General features: G+C 40.4%; 1 protein-coding gene across 5 annotated transcripts in view; it reads left to right on the plus strand.

Annotated features, from left to right (window-relative positions):
• Mid1 (midline 1) overlaps positions 1-16,295 on the plus strand; it is a 300,223-nt gene extending 283,928 nt beyond the window's left edge. For all 5 annotated transcript variants that reach the window (XM_070040904.1, XM_070040907.1, XM_070040903.1 and 2 more), the window contains exons 8-10: positions 4,718-4,879; positions 6,541-6,748; positions 12,258-16,295. In XM_070040904.1, coding sequence (XP_069897005.1) covers positions 4,718-4,879; positions 6,541-6,748; positions 12,258-12,606 — 719 coding nt within the window. In that variant the 3' untranslated portion in view covers positions 12,607-16,295. The remainder of the gene's footprint in view (positions 1-4,717; positions 4,880-6,540; positions 6,749-12,257) is intronic.
• The last annotated feature ends 1,486 nt before the right edge of the window (positions 16,296-17,781 follow it).

A 17,781-nucleotide genomic window follows, 5' to 3' on the forward strand; every position in this document is an offset into this window, starting at 1 on the left:
AGTGTGAGACTCTGGGGTTGATCTCAACACTGAAAAAAACATCTTAAAATTGGGGCCTTTCCCAGCAGGCTGTTTTTATTATAGCAAAAAGTAAGAGCCATATTTCTTCAAGCCATCATCACAGAATAGTTATGTGTATTTGTTTTAGTCATTTGGAAACATTCATGAAAGTCCCTAAATACAAACTATTTATACAGAGAAGACAAAGCGTGTGAGAAGCCGTACAGGATTCCCTGAAGGATGTCCATATTGCATTATGTTTTCCAGCAAGATGACAGTTGCCATACTTAGGGCTCTGAAATTCCCAGTGTAATTAAAGTCTTATAATGGACCACATTATGCAGGGAAATATTTCTGATCCATTGCAAATAATTTTTTTGTTTTTTGTTTTGTTTTTTACCGGTCGTGGGACCTGAGCTGTGTCCCTCAGCTCTTCAGCTCAAAGATAGCACTCTACCACTTGAGCCACTGCACCACTTCCAGCTTTTTCTGCTTATGTGGTGCTGAGGAATCGAACCCAGGGCCTCATGTATGCAAGGCAAGCGCTCTACCACTGAGCCACCTTCCCAGCCCCTCTATTGCAAATGAAAAACAAAAAAGAATACAGAATCAAAAGGCCTCAAATGAGGTGCTCTTAGGGGTTAATTATCTTCTAATTTCTATTGGGTTTTTTGGTTTTGTTTTGCTTATTTTGTGCCAGTACTGGGGCTTAAACTCAGGCTTTGGGCACTGTTCTTTATAGTTTTTTGCTTAAAGCTAGAATTCTACCACTTGTGCCACACTTCCACTTCTGGCTTTTTGGTGGCTAATTGGAGATAAGATTGTCTCATACACTTAAACCTGAGATCCTCAGATCTCCTGAGTAGCTAGGATTATAGACAAAAACCACCAGCACTGGGTTCCATTGTTGTTTTAGTACTTCATGCTAAGTTAGGGTTGGTGAAGATTAAAATGCCCTCAACAAGTTTGGAACAAAGTTAAGTTTTGGTCAGGATGGTCCAGGTGTTTCATAAAAAAAAAGAAAGAGAATAAAAACTAATTACCAGTCCTAGCACAGTGGGGTGTCAAGGTAGACAAGTCTTCCGTGAGCAAACCTGGCACTCTGCTATACGCAAGCTATTAGGTGGGACTGGCCTAAGACCAATACTAATAAGGCAATAATGTGCTCCCAGTCCCCCAAAGGAACTTTCCAGGTCCCCCAAAGGAAATTTTCAACATTTTCTCTGTGGTTTTTAATCAGCCTCTCCATTGTCTTCCTAGCAATAGTGATGATGATGATGATGATGATGATGATGATGATGATGATGATGATGATGATGATAAGAATAATATGAAAGTAACCCCAAATAACAGTAATTGTTAGCATTCTTCAGTATAAAGCAATGTAGTAAAATTTTTACTGCTCCATTAGCCTTTTGTCCTTTTACTATTCAAGGAGAATTCAAAATATTGCTATCTGAAATAATGAAGATAGAGTCCCCTTTTTCTGTAGAAAACGTTTCTGAAATGTGAAATCTCTGTCAATTTATGGTGTTGAGTCAGAGGCCACGTTGTAGTTTGCAGCAATTTCTGACGTGTACTTCATACTATCACTGAAAGCATTCACCCAGCTCACTAGACCCAGCTTCAGGTTGTACAGTACTGAAAGTTCATGGAACTTTTTTTACATTTGCTTTCTTTGACCGCAGTAGTCATATTTTTGTAAACTATGTACTTAACTAAAAACAAGGTAAAAGGAATGAGGTTGATAAAACTATCCTTTCAATCTACTAAATGCTGTTATTGTTTTCATTGACCTATTACTGACTGCTGTTGACATAGATCTAGACATAAGTGATTTGTTCAAGACAATAAGAAAAGTATTTTTTTTGCTTATTACTATTATATTATTAAGTATCTTAGTAAATTGTAGGCATCAGGGATCCCAGAGTTCAAAATGACCCTTCCTACATTGAAATGAAACCTAATATTTTCCCATTGCAATCTCCAGAAGTATGCAGTTTATTATAGCTAGAAAAGGTAAAGCAAGGAAAGGTCAAAGAAAATGTGTGTTGAGGCTACTTATGTCACTGTGGTATTTGTGGCTGCTTCCTGCATCTTGCACAAGTAAGCTTTCGGAGGATTAAGAGTTCTAGAAAAGATGCTGGGCACTGGTAGCTTAAGTCCTAACTACTGAGAACACTGAGCTCTGGTGATCATGGTTTGAAGTCATACAGGACTGGAAAGTTCATGAGACGGTTAACTCCAGTTAACCAGCAAAAAAAGTTAGAAGTGGAGGTGTGGCTCAAGTGGTAGAGCTTGAAGGGGGAAACACAAGCTGAGACATAGTACCCAAGCCCTGACTTTAAGCTCCAGTTCTCTCTCTCTCTCTCTCTCTCTCTCTCTCTCTCTCTCTCTCTCTCTCTGTCTCTCTCTCTCTCTCTGTCTCTCTGTCTCTCTGTCTCTCTGTCTGTCTGTCTGTCTCTCTCTCTCTCTCTGTCTCTCTCTCTCTCTCTCTCTCTCTCTCTCTCTCTCTCTCTCACACACACACACACACACACATGAGTTACAGGCAGTTGTAGAATACATGCTGTCTCCTGTTGCATTAACAGGGCCTCCAAACACACACTCGCTCCAACTCTTTTGAGAGCCTTTATTTTCAAGCCTGGTATTCCTCTGGTAGAAATGTTCACAGGTGGCAGTGAAAAAAAAAGTGACAGAAAATTAACAATTGTGTGTGTGTGTGTGTGTGTGTGTGTGTGTGTGTGTGTGTGCGCGCGCGCACGCGCGCGCATTAAACCTGACTGGTACATGCCTGGAAATGCTATGAAGTCAACACAGTCAGCTGTGGTGGATTTTCACAACCGATCAAATATAAAACGCTCTTCTTATCCATGTCAATAGCAGAGGAGCCTGTGACTATCTTGCTATACAAATATTAGTGATTCTGTGTGTGCATGCATTTGTGATTTTCTTTGTACTGAAAGAGTTTATTGGCTTCTGGAGGGGGAGGGAAGAGGTAATCAAGAAATTGTTTCTTAAAAGTCTGAGAAGGTAGAAGTTGCCTCAGGATCAAAGAGACTGAGCCTTTGACTTGCAAATGAACCAAAAGGGAAGGAGAGGGGAGGTGAATTTGGAGCCCCTCAGGAAGTGAAGGGGTCCAGCCCTCTCCCAGGGACGAGTGAAGGAAATCCAACAGAGAAAGGAAACTTCTTGACAGCTCAGTCACCAGGGGTCTGGAAAAAGGTTCTATTGGAGTAGAGATTGATGGCTGGAGAGAGGAGAGAGTTGGGCTTGATACCAAAAAGATGTTTCTAGCATCAGCCAGCTGCAAAACAAGATGGGCTTCCTTTTAACTACATGTACTTCCAAGCACCATAAATCCTCAGCCTGCTCCTCAGCCCCCACATCCTGCAAGATGCAGCCAGAGAAACAGCCTCAGTTCAATCTGGAAGCAGACATCCTAGGATGCAGCTGTTCAGTCCCTGGGGAGACTTTCCCAAGCTGCCTGTGGGTGCTGCTATTCCTAAGTCGCTGTCATAGAGGATCACAAAGTAGCATGAGAGTTATTTTCGGAGCTGTACAATTGGAGGATGGTTGGGGTTGGCTGGTGCCTGCTGGGCTTGCTCCTGCCCTGCCCTGGCAGTTAGACTATGGTGTCTCCTTTGTTTGGATGAACAGTCTGTCCTAAAAGACGTCATCTCTGTGGTAATGACAGAAATTCCATTGAGGGGTCCACAGAAACCCACAAAGCCTTGTAATACCTACTCTTGTGACCACCACATTCTTAGTTTAGCTTCATCCTATTGGTCAAAGTATATCACAAGCCCAGAGCCAAACAAGGATCTCTCTAGAGAGAACAACTACAAAGTCATTTGGGTTTGGACACAGGACAAGCTGAAGAATTAGAGGCAAGAACACACTGTGCTACCATGGTGTTCATGAACTTGGATTTTAGTACATGACTCGGGTCTCTGCCATCTGTGAATCTCAGAATTGATAGGATCTAAAATTTGATGTTCAGCAAAATACAGATGGGAGTGAGGGTGGGGTGGCAGGAACCAGTGATTGCTTTCATTTCATTTTTACAGCAGCTAATAACATACCAAGTGTATATTCAGTGTTTTAGGTACAGCCAAGCCTAGCACTGGTAGTTCATGCCTGTAAACTTAATAACTCAGAAGGCTGAGATCTGAAGATCATGGTTTGAACCAGCCCTGACAGGAAAGTCCACTCCAATTAGCCATCCAAAAACTGAAAGTAGACCTATGGCTCAAGTGGTAAAGCACTAGCCTTGAGCTAAAAAGCCAAGGGACAGTGTTCAAGCCCTCAGTTCAAGCCCCAGTAGAGGCATACAAAAAAAAGAAACTCAGAAGGTAATTCGTCCATAATGAATCCAAATAGAGCTAAAGGAGAACTTGAGGCCCTGAATTGAAGCCCCAGTATAAAGCACACAAAAATACAAATTAAAAAAGGTGTGGACAGAGACCCTTTTGCTATTCCTAGTAACACAAACCAAAATTTGCAATAGAAGAAGTTTAAGTCTAAGTCTTATTCATCTAGAGCAAACAGTAGAAGCATACAATTTACCTCTGTTAAGACAGAACACTGCACTCATGCGTTGTCCCTGATTTTTTAAAAAAGTGCAAATTGATGAATTTATCAAATCTTATGATTCAGATAAACAAAAATTCTGCAAATATCGCCCATGCTTGCACTTGTCTGGTTGGCTTTGCAGGTCTGTGTAACTCGGCTGATAGCTGGATGATTGTGCCCAATATCAAGCAGAACCACTACACAGTACATGGTCTGCAGAGTGGCACCAAGTACATCTTCATGGTCAAGGCCATCAACCAGGCAGGCAGCCGCAGCAGCGAGCCTGGCAAGTTGAAGACAAACAGTAAGTGCGGTGAACTCAGCGGAGCTGTCATCTCCCATTTGCTCGCCTTTCGGCTGACTCTATCCCCTTCCTTTTCCTTGTTTCTGTCTTGGGCATTGCTGACAGCCTAAAAAAACTGAAAAAAAATTAAAGAGCCAGCATGCAATAGTGGAATTTGATTCAGCTGTCCCCGCATTCCAAAACCAGCTCTTCCTTCAAAGCTAGGAGGCTTTTAACCTTTGAGGACTTGAATCTTCTCGAAGAGTTCTGATGAGAAATGAGTATGTATATCTGAAGCCTGACATAGAATAGATGTTCTGTGAATGAGGAATAATATTATGTTCCATATCAACTCTTTACTTAATCATTTATTTTATTCCAGGTATCATACTGTCTGGGTCTTTGGGTCTGAGTTGGGGGCAATTTTGCCCTTTCTCCAACCCCCGCATGCCCAAAGGATATTTCCAATGTCTAGTGATGTTTTGGGGTGTCACAACTAGGGAAGGGCGACTAGCATTGAGCAGGTAGAGCTGAGGATGATGCTCTCTTCTTTCTTTATATCCTTTTGTATCTAGAAATATTATGTGATGTAACACTAAACAACAGACTACTCTAAACTAATTTTGACTTGTCTAAGAAGTAACAGCTACGACAGAATGGCCAGGGGTGACTCATAGTTAAATCTTCAAAACACAAATAGGAATAGTGAAATAGAAAGGACCTTACTCATTGTATATGTGAATACAGTCAGGCATAAAAAAATCCTAGATATCACCATCATATTTTTTTTCTGGATTTTTGTGGGCTGGAAATTTTTACAATTTTGTGGTTCTTTTAGCTCCTCAGTGTAGTTGCTTTAATGTTTAAGAATCTTAGTATAGCTGGGTGCCGGTGGCTACTATAATCCTATAATCCTTGTGAGATTGAGATCTGAGGATCACAATTTAAAACTAACCCAGGCAGAAAAGTCCATGAGACTTCTATCTCCAAGTAACTAGCAAAAAAAAAAGCCAGAAGTGGAGCTGTGGCTCAAGTGATAGAGCACTAGTCTTAAGCAAGAAATGCTTAGAACAACACCTGGGCCTTGAGTTCAAGCCCCAGAACAGGGAAGCATTTAACAAATTCTACATGGTAAGATCAGAAATCTGGATTTGGTTGGTTTCTGGTCTGAAATCTATTGTGCACATGCATGTGTTTAGGCCTGATTTTAAATATGGTCATGGTGTAAAAGAAAGTCTTTGTTTTCTCCTCCTTTTCAGTATACTCTCTGGCCAATATTTACTTGTGCTGGAATCCACCCAGATAGCTCACCTCTCAAGACGTTGAGCCTTGCCTATGCTATTATTAACCAGTCAGCACAGCCCCTCTGACCTGCTGGCCCCTGTCTTACAACAGACTGGGGGCTCGTGGAGACACCAAAATACTCTTGCACATGTGTCCTGTGTCTAGCACTGTACATAGAGTTGCAATTCCTTAACCATATATTTTGCATATGATGAAAATTGCAAGCAAATGGCTTCATAAGTTGGTTATAAAGCTTATATTACTGTTAAAATAGAAGCTACTGCTTTGTGATAGAGGAGTAGGGTTTTTTTCCTAGTCTTTTAAAACTGTCTCTGGTCATGCATGTTCAGATAAACAGTACTTCTCACTTCTTTTTTGCTTTGTGAACTTGTTTCCAGGTCAGCCATTTAAACTGGATCCTAAATCTGCTCATCGGAAACTGAAGGTGTCCCACGATAACCTCACAGTAGAACGTGATGAGTCATCATCTAAAAAGAGCCACACGCCTGAACGCTTCACCAGCCAGGGGAGCTATGGAGTAGCTGGAAATGTGTTCATTGATAGTGGCCGGCATTACTGGGAAGTGGTCATAAGTGGAAGTACATGGTAGGCAACTTGTATCTATTGTCCTCTGGTTCTGAAAAGGCACATCTCACTCTGTACTTGTCAGAGTATCAGTCCATAGCAGAAGCCTGCAGAAAAGCTGTAACAGTCAGCTGTGGCTACGTGACAAATACCCCAAAAGTCAGTTCCATCAAATAGTCATTTATTGTTGCTAACTAATATCCGTATCTATGGGTTAGTTGATCAAGGTTTCTCTTAACTGAGCTTGCTTTAGCCTGTTTTGTGCCTCTTTGTTCCCTTGAGTCATCTAGGGGTCCTCTCAAGGACCCCAAGAAGGCAAGTCCATTTGAAAACCTCTGCTTACATCCTATTAATTAAATTCTTATTGGCCAAAGTGCTATGACCAATCCCAAAGCCAGTGCTACAAGGAAGTACAGTTCTATTATGGAGGTAGGACGAAGGTGTAAACATTTGTCAATCATCTAATCTAACTCTTGGGTCAATAAGAAAAATACCAGAAGCCCATGCAATATTTTGCTCTTGGCAAGAATTAAAGACAAGCTCTACAGTTATAGTAATACCTGAGACTATGTGAACACTGGCTATTCATGCTTTAAGACACAGGTAGGTAGGCAACAGCCTAAGAGCAAGACCTGGTCTGAGGCCTGCTTTTTAAATCAAGTATTATGGGCATGTTCCTATTCCTTTTTGCCTGTTGTTTATGGCTATCTTTGGACCATGATGGCAGCTTAAGCAGTTCAGGCAGAATCATGTGATCCATAGTACCAAAACATAGTTAATTATATGCCAATTACTACTCCAAACATTATTTGTCTTTTTTTAGTTTATTTTTAAGCTAGGTATAGTGATGTACTCCTGTAATCCCAGGTAGTTGGTAAGCAGTGGTGAGAGATTGCCATTGGATGCCACCCCAGGTTAAAAGTAAAGTTAAAGAGGGCCCTCTCGTTTTTGGATTGGCCCTGGGGTTTGAAGGTTGTTGCACTCACCCAGCACCTGCTCTAGCACTTTAGCCGCTCCCTCGGCTCAGCCTCTATACCCACCTCCTCCCCACCCCCCCGCCCGCAAAAAAAAAAAAAAAAACAAGCTAGGAGTGCTGGCACATACCTATAATTCCAGCAACAGAGAAAGCAGAGGTAAAGAGGTTGCAGTCCTAAGTAGGCCCCAGGCTAAAATCACAAATACTACATGAAAAATAAAGGCTAAAGCAGAAAGGGTGAATGGGCTGCTCAAGTCATAGACCCTAACCCTGCCCACAAGCAAGCCTAAGGCCTGAGTTCAAACCCCAGTACTGCAATGTTGCCTTGTGTATTTTGTAATTCAAGACACGGCCAATTTGCTCAAAGAGTAAAGGACTAGGACCAAGCAGTGACTGTAGACCGGAAATAATCTCAATATGTGCGGTGAACTCTATGAAGTGGAGCATCCCTAATCACAGCCCCAAACTGGACTTTTTGCTGTCTCACAGATGCCTGCCTACTATTGATGTGAAGGGTACCTATTTTGTTTTTATTGAATGAGCCTTTATATGGCACAATCAGGTGCCAAGCAAGACACTGATCACAAAGTATTTTGTAGATACTAACATGAATTCATCACAACAGTCCTACACAAGTAGGTGCTGATACCTGACTTTGCAGATGAAGTAACTGTCTCTGTGTCCAAAGATCCCAAAACTCACAGATGGCAGAGTCAAGAATACTGCAATCAGGAATCAGGCTCTTAAGTAGCAGTCCACAAACACCATCTGTACAAAGACCAGAGAGTTAATTTCCTGATTTTATGGGCCAGACAATTTTTGTCCCAACTCAACTCAGCTGGTGTGTTGAGAAAGCGGATACAAACAGCACTTTCTCTCTCTCTCTCTCTCTCTCTCTCTCTCTCTCTCTCTCTCTCTCTCTCTCTCTCTCTCTCTCTCTCTCACACACACACACACACACACACACACACACACCACACACACACACAGACACTCACACACACACACACAAATGGACATGGCTGAGTGCCCATAGAACTTCATTCGTAAAAGCAGGCAGAGGGCCAGAGATGAGCAGTCTCGTAGCTTGCTAAGTAAGCCTTGCTCTTTACCACCATGCCAGGCCGCTACTTAAAAAAACGATGATAGCATTTGAAATGCTAGAGTTGTGACTTGTCTTTGAGGCTTTCTGTGGTGTATTTAACAAGTAATATGTTTCTTTAGTTTAACAATAAAATCAACACTTGAAAAATGCTTATACACTAAAGATGGTGAATATTATGACATATGCCTTCCTTGTGCATATGCTTAGTTTAACGAAAGACCTCTTTTCCTTTTTGGTGCCTGACCTAGGGCTTGAACTCAGGACCTAGGGGCTATTCCTGAGTTTTTTGTTGCTTGAGGCTAGTGCTCTACCACTTGAGCCACCGTTGTTCCACATCCAGCCTTTTGGGTGCTTAGTTGGAGATAAGAGTCTCATGGCCTTTCTTACCCCAGCTGGCTTTGAACTGTGAGGTTCACATCTTAGCTTCCTGAGTAGCTAGAATTAAAGGTGTGAGCTTCAGGTGCCTGGCCAAAGACCTTTTGTTTGAAATCCATGCAAATAATGCAATATATGTATGTCTTCTCATAGGGCAGGCACAAGTTGATTCAAATCTAAAAAGTGAGATTACAAGTATAGGTGACCCTGCTGTCCCAATAATGCCACCTATATTGGCTGAGTAATTGCCATCCTCACAATTCTCTTTGCCTCAAATATTTTCCTGTTCCAGCATCTTGTCAGAGGATAAATGAAGGACAAGTCTTTCATTCTGAGCTCTGGACTAGGCTGATATTTGCAGATTTTTGTTGTACTGGGGCAAGATAAAATCATAAAGCAAAACACACAATGCATGCAAAAAAGTAAATGTTTCTAGTTAATTAATGTGCTATATTAATCTGGGATGGAATCCAGTGTCTAAATGATTATAACTACATTAATAATTATTTATGATAAGTGATACCCAGTCATTATGATCTCATTGCCATTGATGAATAGCACGGGAAATTCCACCAGACCACTTCAGTTACATAAACAGAGATCAGCATTACCTTTAAAACACCCTCCAGATGTCAAAACTAACTCATGAGGGGGGAAAGAAATGCTACGATTATTTGCTATACTTTGGGTCTTTATGAATCTGATTGGGTCAGTTTTGGAAAGAAATCTTTCATGTACAAAGTAGTTCCACATTTCCTGGGAGGTATTAACAAGGAAAGGGAACCCCCCCCCCGCCCATCATTAAATGCTTGTGACACCTTCATTTGCAACAGCTAATGACCGAAATATTTTTTTTTCATGAAATACGGTCCTGAAGTTATTGATCCACACAATGAGCCATGTTAACAATGCTCTGAAAAACATTTTTTATACCTTTTGAATTCTGCATGTCTCATTGGATAATTTAATGGAACGTAACAGTCTGCCTGCACCTTTCAAATGCAATGGAAATATGTACATCGTTTTCCAGATTAATGATGATATAATGGTATTTACCTTTGCTTAATGGATTATACCTTTGGTTGTTTTCTTACTCTTGAACTCTGTTAATGTTAATGTGTGCTCCGTGTTTTATGAAATGGTGTTAACTAGAGCAGTAATAATGGATTTGTGCAATCATTGCTGGGCCAGAAATCAAGGCATCAGCATGAGATTTCCGGATTTTCCTCCAAATTTTCACTTTGCCTGTGATTAAATGAAATCAGCCATTCCTGCTGATGCTGCTTCATATGGCTCTGTTTGGCTCAAATGGGAAAATAAACATCAGAATTCTGAAATTAAAAAAATAAAATAAAATAAAATAAAATAAAATAAAATGGTATGCTACAGCAAGAGGCGAACAATATAAAGACAAGGTTATTTGTGTGATATAAATGCAGGTCCCAAATTATCCAAAAGATGGAAGCAAATGCTTGTCAACAGAGAACCCCCTTGTGGAGTGATCTTTTAAATTCTAAATCACAAACTTCCAAAGTGTGTTGGTTGGAACTCCACAGATAAACAAAAATCATTCAAATCCTCCCCCATGGAGGAAGGCAGCCCAAAGCACACCGGACCCTCGGTGGATCGGGGAGTATAAGTCAGTGTGTCTAGTGCTCTGGTATTTGGAGTCACAAAGCTTTGCTGCCATGGGAAATGTAGCCCAGAATTCTCTGCATGAGTGAGCAGGACAGGAGTGGTGAGAGGGAAGAGAGGATGCTGTGTTGACAACAGATGGCCAGCATGCTGTTTTAATGGATTACCCATTCCATCTTTATTTTTTTCATTCAAATATAGCATGTTATATTAATTTTTATTTTTGAAGTATCACTCTTAATTGATTATATGTGTTATCGAACATGTGATTTTTTTTTTAAGGAATACCATTTTAACAAAGACCAACGAAGTCTTTCCCTCTGCACTGGGTAAGGTACCCTCTGTCAATATCCAATTACCCTGACTTATGCTCTAACATATTTAAAGTGGAACTAGTAGTGATTGAGACTGAATGATGACAAGGGACTTACTCTCATCAATGGAAATAATTCTCTCCACTTACCTTTGGCAAAGTCAATTTGGAGTCATTGAAAACAGATATGGTATCAATTGAAAAATGTGGAGAAAGTCAGAAGGACAAGTCAAGAGCTGCTCAACCAATATGGTATCCAAGAGCCACATGGAGCTATTTAAGTTGTTTAATTAGAATTAAATACAGATGCTCCTCCACTTACGATGGGGTTGTGTCTTGATAATCCCATGGTAAAATGGAAATATCATAAGTGGAAAATGCATTTACTACATCTAGCTTGCCACACATTGTATCATTTCTAGCCTACTGTAAACATTCCCAAGCTACTTATATTAGCATACAAGAGGGTAAAATCGTCTACCAGAAAGTCTAATTTCTAATAAAGGGTTGACTATCTCCTATAACTCCCTGCTTAAAGTACTCTATAGAGGAAAGTGCTGTTTGTTTACACTGGTCACATGGCTGGTTGGGAAGTGTGGCTGCTGGCCACTGCCCAGTATCAGAAGCAAATATTGGATGGCCAAGCACAAACCTAGAACAAAACAAAATTCAAAATTTGAATGCATTTTGTGATTCCACGCTATTATAAAGTAGAAATATCCTAAGTCTGGCCATCTAAGTCAGAGATTGTCTATAAATGTATAGTTAAATTCTCAATAGCGACATGTGACTTGGGGCCACCATTTTGAACAGAGCAGAATTCATTCAGAGTGGGCTGGAATTAAGAGAAAGTAGATAAAACCACAGAGGTGAGGCTCAAATTCTCTTTTCAATGTATGCACTGGAAACAGGACCACAGGCGAACACACTGGCCCCTTTCCACCTACTGTATGTCTGTGGGGGAGAAGATGAAAAACACAGGGGCTGGGGTTCTTGCCAAGCTCTTCACTCAAAGAGAATGCTCAGGAACAACCGTGTTTTCATGACCCCGAGGACCAGCGAATGGACCTAACACACGTGTACAGTGTGGCCCATTGTTTCTATCATTGCTCTTTTGTCTCTGCAGGTATGCCATTGGCCTTGCTTACAAATCAGCCCCAAAGCATGAATGGATTGGGAAAAACTCTGCTTCCTGGGCCCTCTGCCGCTGCAACAATAACTGGGTGGTGAGACACAACAGCAAGGAGACCCCCATTGAGCCAGCCCCTCATCTCCGGCGCGTTGGCCTTCTGCTGGACTATGACAGCGGCTCCATCGCCTTTTATGATGCTTTGAACTCCATCCACCTCTACACCTTCGATGTGGCATTTGCGCAGCCTGTGTGTCCCACCTTCACTGTGTGGAACAAGTGTCTGACGATCATAACTGGTCTTCCTATCCCAGACCACTTGGATTGTACAGAGCAGCTGCCTTGAGTGTCTGATCACATGCACCTGCTTTCTAGAGGAATGAATAAGGTTGAGGCCATTATTTAGGGAACCGAGAGAGCAGAGGCTTTGAAAATCAGATTAAATCTCCCCCAAAGTATCCAGAAATGAAACAAGATAGGGCTCAATATGGGAGAGTACTTTCCTCTTACTGTGTTTTGTATTAAGTACAGGCTTTAATAGTTTCTTTAATTTTTTTTTGTATTTAGAGGAAAATCTATAGAATTATTTATAAAAGAAACATAATCAGAATTACAACTCTTAGGAATTACTTGGTTTTGCACAAGGAGAGGCCCATAAGTTTACCAGATCTTTACGCCTTTTAATTTCATCACCATTTATGGGTTTGCAAAAAAAGAAAAAACTTTTTGTAGATTTCCATGTTTATTCATCTTCTCACATACTATTTCATACTGAGCCCATGGGAAGTCTTATCACTTTAACAGTGCATAACAAAACATGCAGCTATTTTTAAAAATATAAAGTAATTTTGAACTAATTAGGGATATAAACAAGTTTTCTTATAATGATTTGATTTGGAAGTGTTTGTTAACTGTGATGTCAAATCTCTTGTTGGATCATCTAGAATGGAGAAAGAGAATGTTCAGAATTGACTGAACTTTAGACTTAGCTATGGCTTATCCTTTAACTTCCTTCTGATGACTAGAGGAATAATGTTAGGATGAAAGGTTCTGGAGCTTTGGTTGTATGTTACCCCTCTTTTCTAAGAGATTTGGGGCTAACATTATGAATGAGATTACAATTGAAAATAGTGACTTTGATTTTCTGCAGGTTATTAAAAAATACAGGCTGATTTGTCTTTTATCAGAAGTAGGATACTGTTTCATGCTTTAATAGTTTTATCTTTAGGCCTGTGAAAATTCTTCATTACATTTAATAGTTGTCCTATTTCCCCCTCCACAAGTCATTTTTTTCTTTTATACCTGGGACTCAGGAAATAAACCTGTTATTTCATGAGTGAAAACTATACTTTGAATTGATTTTGCTCTCTGGGATCAGTGTATGTCCCAGACCCCACAACCACATCCAAGTGTAAGAAGGAGTAATAACAAGGGACATTGCAAAGGTACAATTTACTACTGTATATCCTTTAAAATATTACAAACAGAATCTTATTAAACACATCTTGATAGATATAGAAGTTCCTCTATTTTATAGTGTAGCTTACCTTAGAGTTGTATGACAAAAAAGAAAATTTTAACTCTTCATATGCAGGCACTTTATTGAACCTGCTAATGAAATGTCAGATGAGTGTTTTATTTTATTATTATTTTTTGCATGCCGATCTGACACATCGGAATGGTCCCTGAATTAAGGCTTTTTTGGATGGTCTTTAAGCTGGGATGTTAGCATAGATTCGCTTCTGCAAAGAACATGACCTGTATACATGGTTTTAATTGCTAAAATATTTATCTGGGCTACTGGGTCAGGCACTGACCGAACATACTTATAGGCTGAGGTATTGTTTTTAGTGGTTTTGTTTTTTAACAAAATCATCCATTTTTCCCCTGAAATAAATCAATAAATCACTGTTTCCTCATCACATGGCCATTGCTGATGTGATTGTCAATCTAGACTTCAGGGAAAACCAAGCTTCCTATGTCTTTATAGCTCTTCCCTGGCAGTCGCTGTCCTTTTTCTTAACAGAAAGATTCTATATATTTACTATATTATTTATACCCAGATGGATATTTTGATAGCAACTTGAGACAATTTCATGTCTTAAAAATTGACACCTCATTGGAAAATTATTCATCATTTCTCTGGAAAATGAATAGGACTTTTTTTTTTTAGCCAATACCAAAACGATGTATATTTGCCTTCCCTAAATAAACTGAAAGGGTTGCCTCAGTAACGTACATGTTTTGGGTAACTGGATAGTGGATATTTAAATGCACTTTGTACACTTACAGGTTCTAAGTAATAGGGTCTAAAACTCAGTTTCTGAGTTTTTAAAAATCATGATCTCCAAATACCAATAAATGCTACAGTTTGCCTTATGATGTTCACGTAAAACATTTATTAGAAAGACACTATTTCCATGAGTATAATGTTTTTTCAGGATGAAGATATTACTACTCAAATTTTCACTGCAAGTTATTTAGGGTATGTTTTGGCTATTTTTCTAAGGATACGACAGATTATGTTATAATTTTGTTGTGGAAGTCTCACTCTTGGCTAACTTAAAAACATTGTGGATGTAGCAGTTACTATTTCCAGGTTGTCATATTTACAGGAAAATATGTATATGGTGAAAGGCTACAGTGTTTAATGACTGTAATGATGTAGAAAGGATTTCCATGTGGATTTTTTTGAAAGTCTAAAAATACATGCTGTAAACATTTGCTGCAGTATAATTGTGTATTCTCTTTAAATGGATTGGGGTCACAATATTTTATTCTTTGAGGTCCTTCACAGGAAGCATTTCCATATGAGACAAAAGAGATGGCAGTGCCAATTATACTAATATAACAGAACTGATTTGACGCTAACCAAGGCTACAAGGGCTGGTATTGTAAGTGTGCAAATGGCTGAGCTGCTCAGAACTCTGGCTTCCAAAGGGCCTCAAAGCTTGGTTTCATGTTCTGTCACTGTCATGAAATGCTTGAAAGTTTGAACAAAGGGCCTGCATTTTCACTTTGCATCGGGCCCTGCAAGTTATGCAGCCAGAACTTTGAAACATGGCACCTCTCTTCCTAGTGGATTGAAAGAAAGAAATCAGAATCTAAAGTTGAAAGTTACTGACTATGCCATTCAAGTATGGATCCAAATGGTGGACTGAGCTGAGGATGAGCCTACAAGATTTTCTTTTCAGCTTTGAAAGGAGACGACTTCAACACTTGAATGCAGATACTCCTGGCGGTTTCTACTGGAGAAGAGGAAATGGCCTGGATACTTACAGGCTTTTATTATGGTACTGATATATATTGACTTTAATTTCTTGAGGAACTGAACTAGTGCTTTCTATTCAATATGGAATTCCATCTCATCTTCAGGCACACATGCAGATGCCTGCAGAGACACATGCCTATATACTTATGCACACATATAGTGGTGTTGGGAAAGTGGCAACTGGTCTACCTTGATAAAAACATGAAAAAGCATATAAAGACAATGATGACAGCTGGATAAAATGTTTGAAGACAGTGCTTCTCATCCAGGGCTTGATTTGGCACCCAGGCAATAATGTATGGAGTCCATTTGGGTTGTCATAACTTGGGGATGTGTTGCTAATGGCATCTAGTGGGTAGAAGTCAAGGGTGACATTGAGCATCTGGCGGTGTGCCACAGCTCATCACCACAGTTATCTTGTAAAAGGTGTTATGTCCCAGTTCAGGCACTTGGTTGCTGGCTTTTTTTTTATGTGCAAAAAGAAAAAAATCTGGAGCTGGCCAAAATCTTCATTGTGGTGACTCCTTTAGCTTCAAAACTATTTACAAAATACAGCAATCTAAACTCTGTAAAGCAATCCAAGCCTGTGAAAATGGGAATCCCAGATAAGCAATGTAACGAGAATGAGCTCCATTGGGAGAGGAAAAGCCATTTGTACTAGGACAAATTCAGTCCCAGCCACGAGTGTCACATTGCCAAGCCCACAGACCAGACACTTCGCTTGATTGTTATTGCTTCCTGGTTCAAAATAAAATCATTTTTGTGACACCAAAACAGATCTCGGCCTGTCTCTGTTGTCTTCCTCCATCATTCTATGTTCTACCATCTATGATTTCATCAATATTTATTCAATTTGTTTCCCCTATTTTGTGACAGGCAATTTATTTTCTTTGACACCTGAAACTGACTCATATCCACCATCCACTCTTTTCCATTCAAAGTATTGTATAAGAATACTTTGGGAATTTTAAATTACAACACAATCTGATAAAGGATTGGAAACCCCGAGTGGGGATTTCTTTAAAGTTTTGTGGGTGAGGTAGAGGAAGGGGGAAAGCACAGGCTGTGTGCATAGGAGTATTGGCCTTTACAGTGTTGTCTAACCTCCATAAGGATATGCTCCAAACCACCCCGAGATGCGCAGGAAAGCCCCTTTGGTCTAGATCAGTGTTCTTTGGTGCCACAGCATCAGGATCACTGAAAACTTGGTTGAAATACCCATTTTCCCTTCTCCACACCTGCTGTCCCAGTGATCTGACTTCTAACAGGACTTGCAGGAGATTCAGATACTAACAAAAGTTTATGAAGCACTGCCCTGCAGTTTTCTCCCAGTCTCAACCCAAATAAAAAGGTGTTTATGACATGTACAACTTTCCAAGATGAGTCACTTTAGAGGCAGTGTGAAGTAGTGCAGGGATTCTTTACCTGATGGTATTAAAATCAACTTTGCTGTACATGTTGACTCATGAAATCTCATTCTGGACGACCAGGGATAAGAATTCCAGTGTGGCCCAACAGCCTGTACTTTTTTTTTGGGGGGGGGTTCTTTTGTTGGGCTCAAACTCAGGGCCTGGATACTGTCCCTGAGTTCTTTGGCTCAAGGCTAGGGTTCTACCTTGAGCCATAAGGCCACTTCCGGACTTCTGGTTGGGAGATAGGAGTCTCAGTCTTTCCTGTCCAGGCTTCCTTCAAACAGCAATCCTAGGATTACAGGTGTGAGCCACCAGTTCCCTGCTCAACCTGCACTTTTTAAACTGGTTAGGAAATAATCAGTATTGGCAACAAATGGTATAGACACAGGACTGGACAACTTCAAGGGTTTGATGGTGAGTATCTGACTATTTTAGGGGCGTGCAGGCTACACAGGCTGCAACAAATGCTTCAGTCTGTGGGAGAGCAGCCCAGAGACTATGTAAATGAGTAGGCGTGGCTGTGTTTCAATAACTCTTGGCCTACTCCCTGTAGTTTGCTGGCCTGTGCTGTGGAAGACACTGGAGAGCCCTCAGGTGTACTCTAGTCTTTTGCCCACCCAGCCCATGCCCCTTCATGCCTCAGTGAGCTCTAAAAGTCCTTTCAAACCCTAAATTACATCAATCCTGTGAAATCACAGAATTAAGTATGGAGTACTTAAGGCCACTCAGTAGGATTCCTTCATGTGACAGGCCAATGTCCTAGTCGTTCCCTTTTACAGCCTTCATAATTTCACCTCAAATGCACCCTTCTCACAAGTGGCAAATGTGTAAAATATAT

This window comes from Dipodomys merriami, unplaced genomic scaffold (genome assembly GCF_024711535.1).
Source record: "Dipodomys merriami isolate MVZ:Mamm:240054 unplaced genomic scaffold, mDipMer1.0.p SCAF_3, whole genome shotgun sequence".
NCBI lineage: Eukaryota > Metazoa > Chordata > Mammalia > Rodentia > Heteromyidae > Dipodomys > Dipodomys merriami.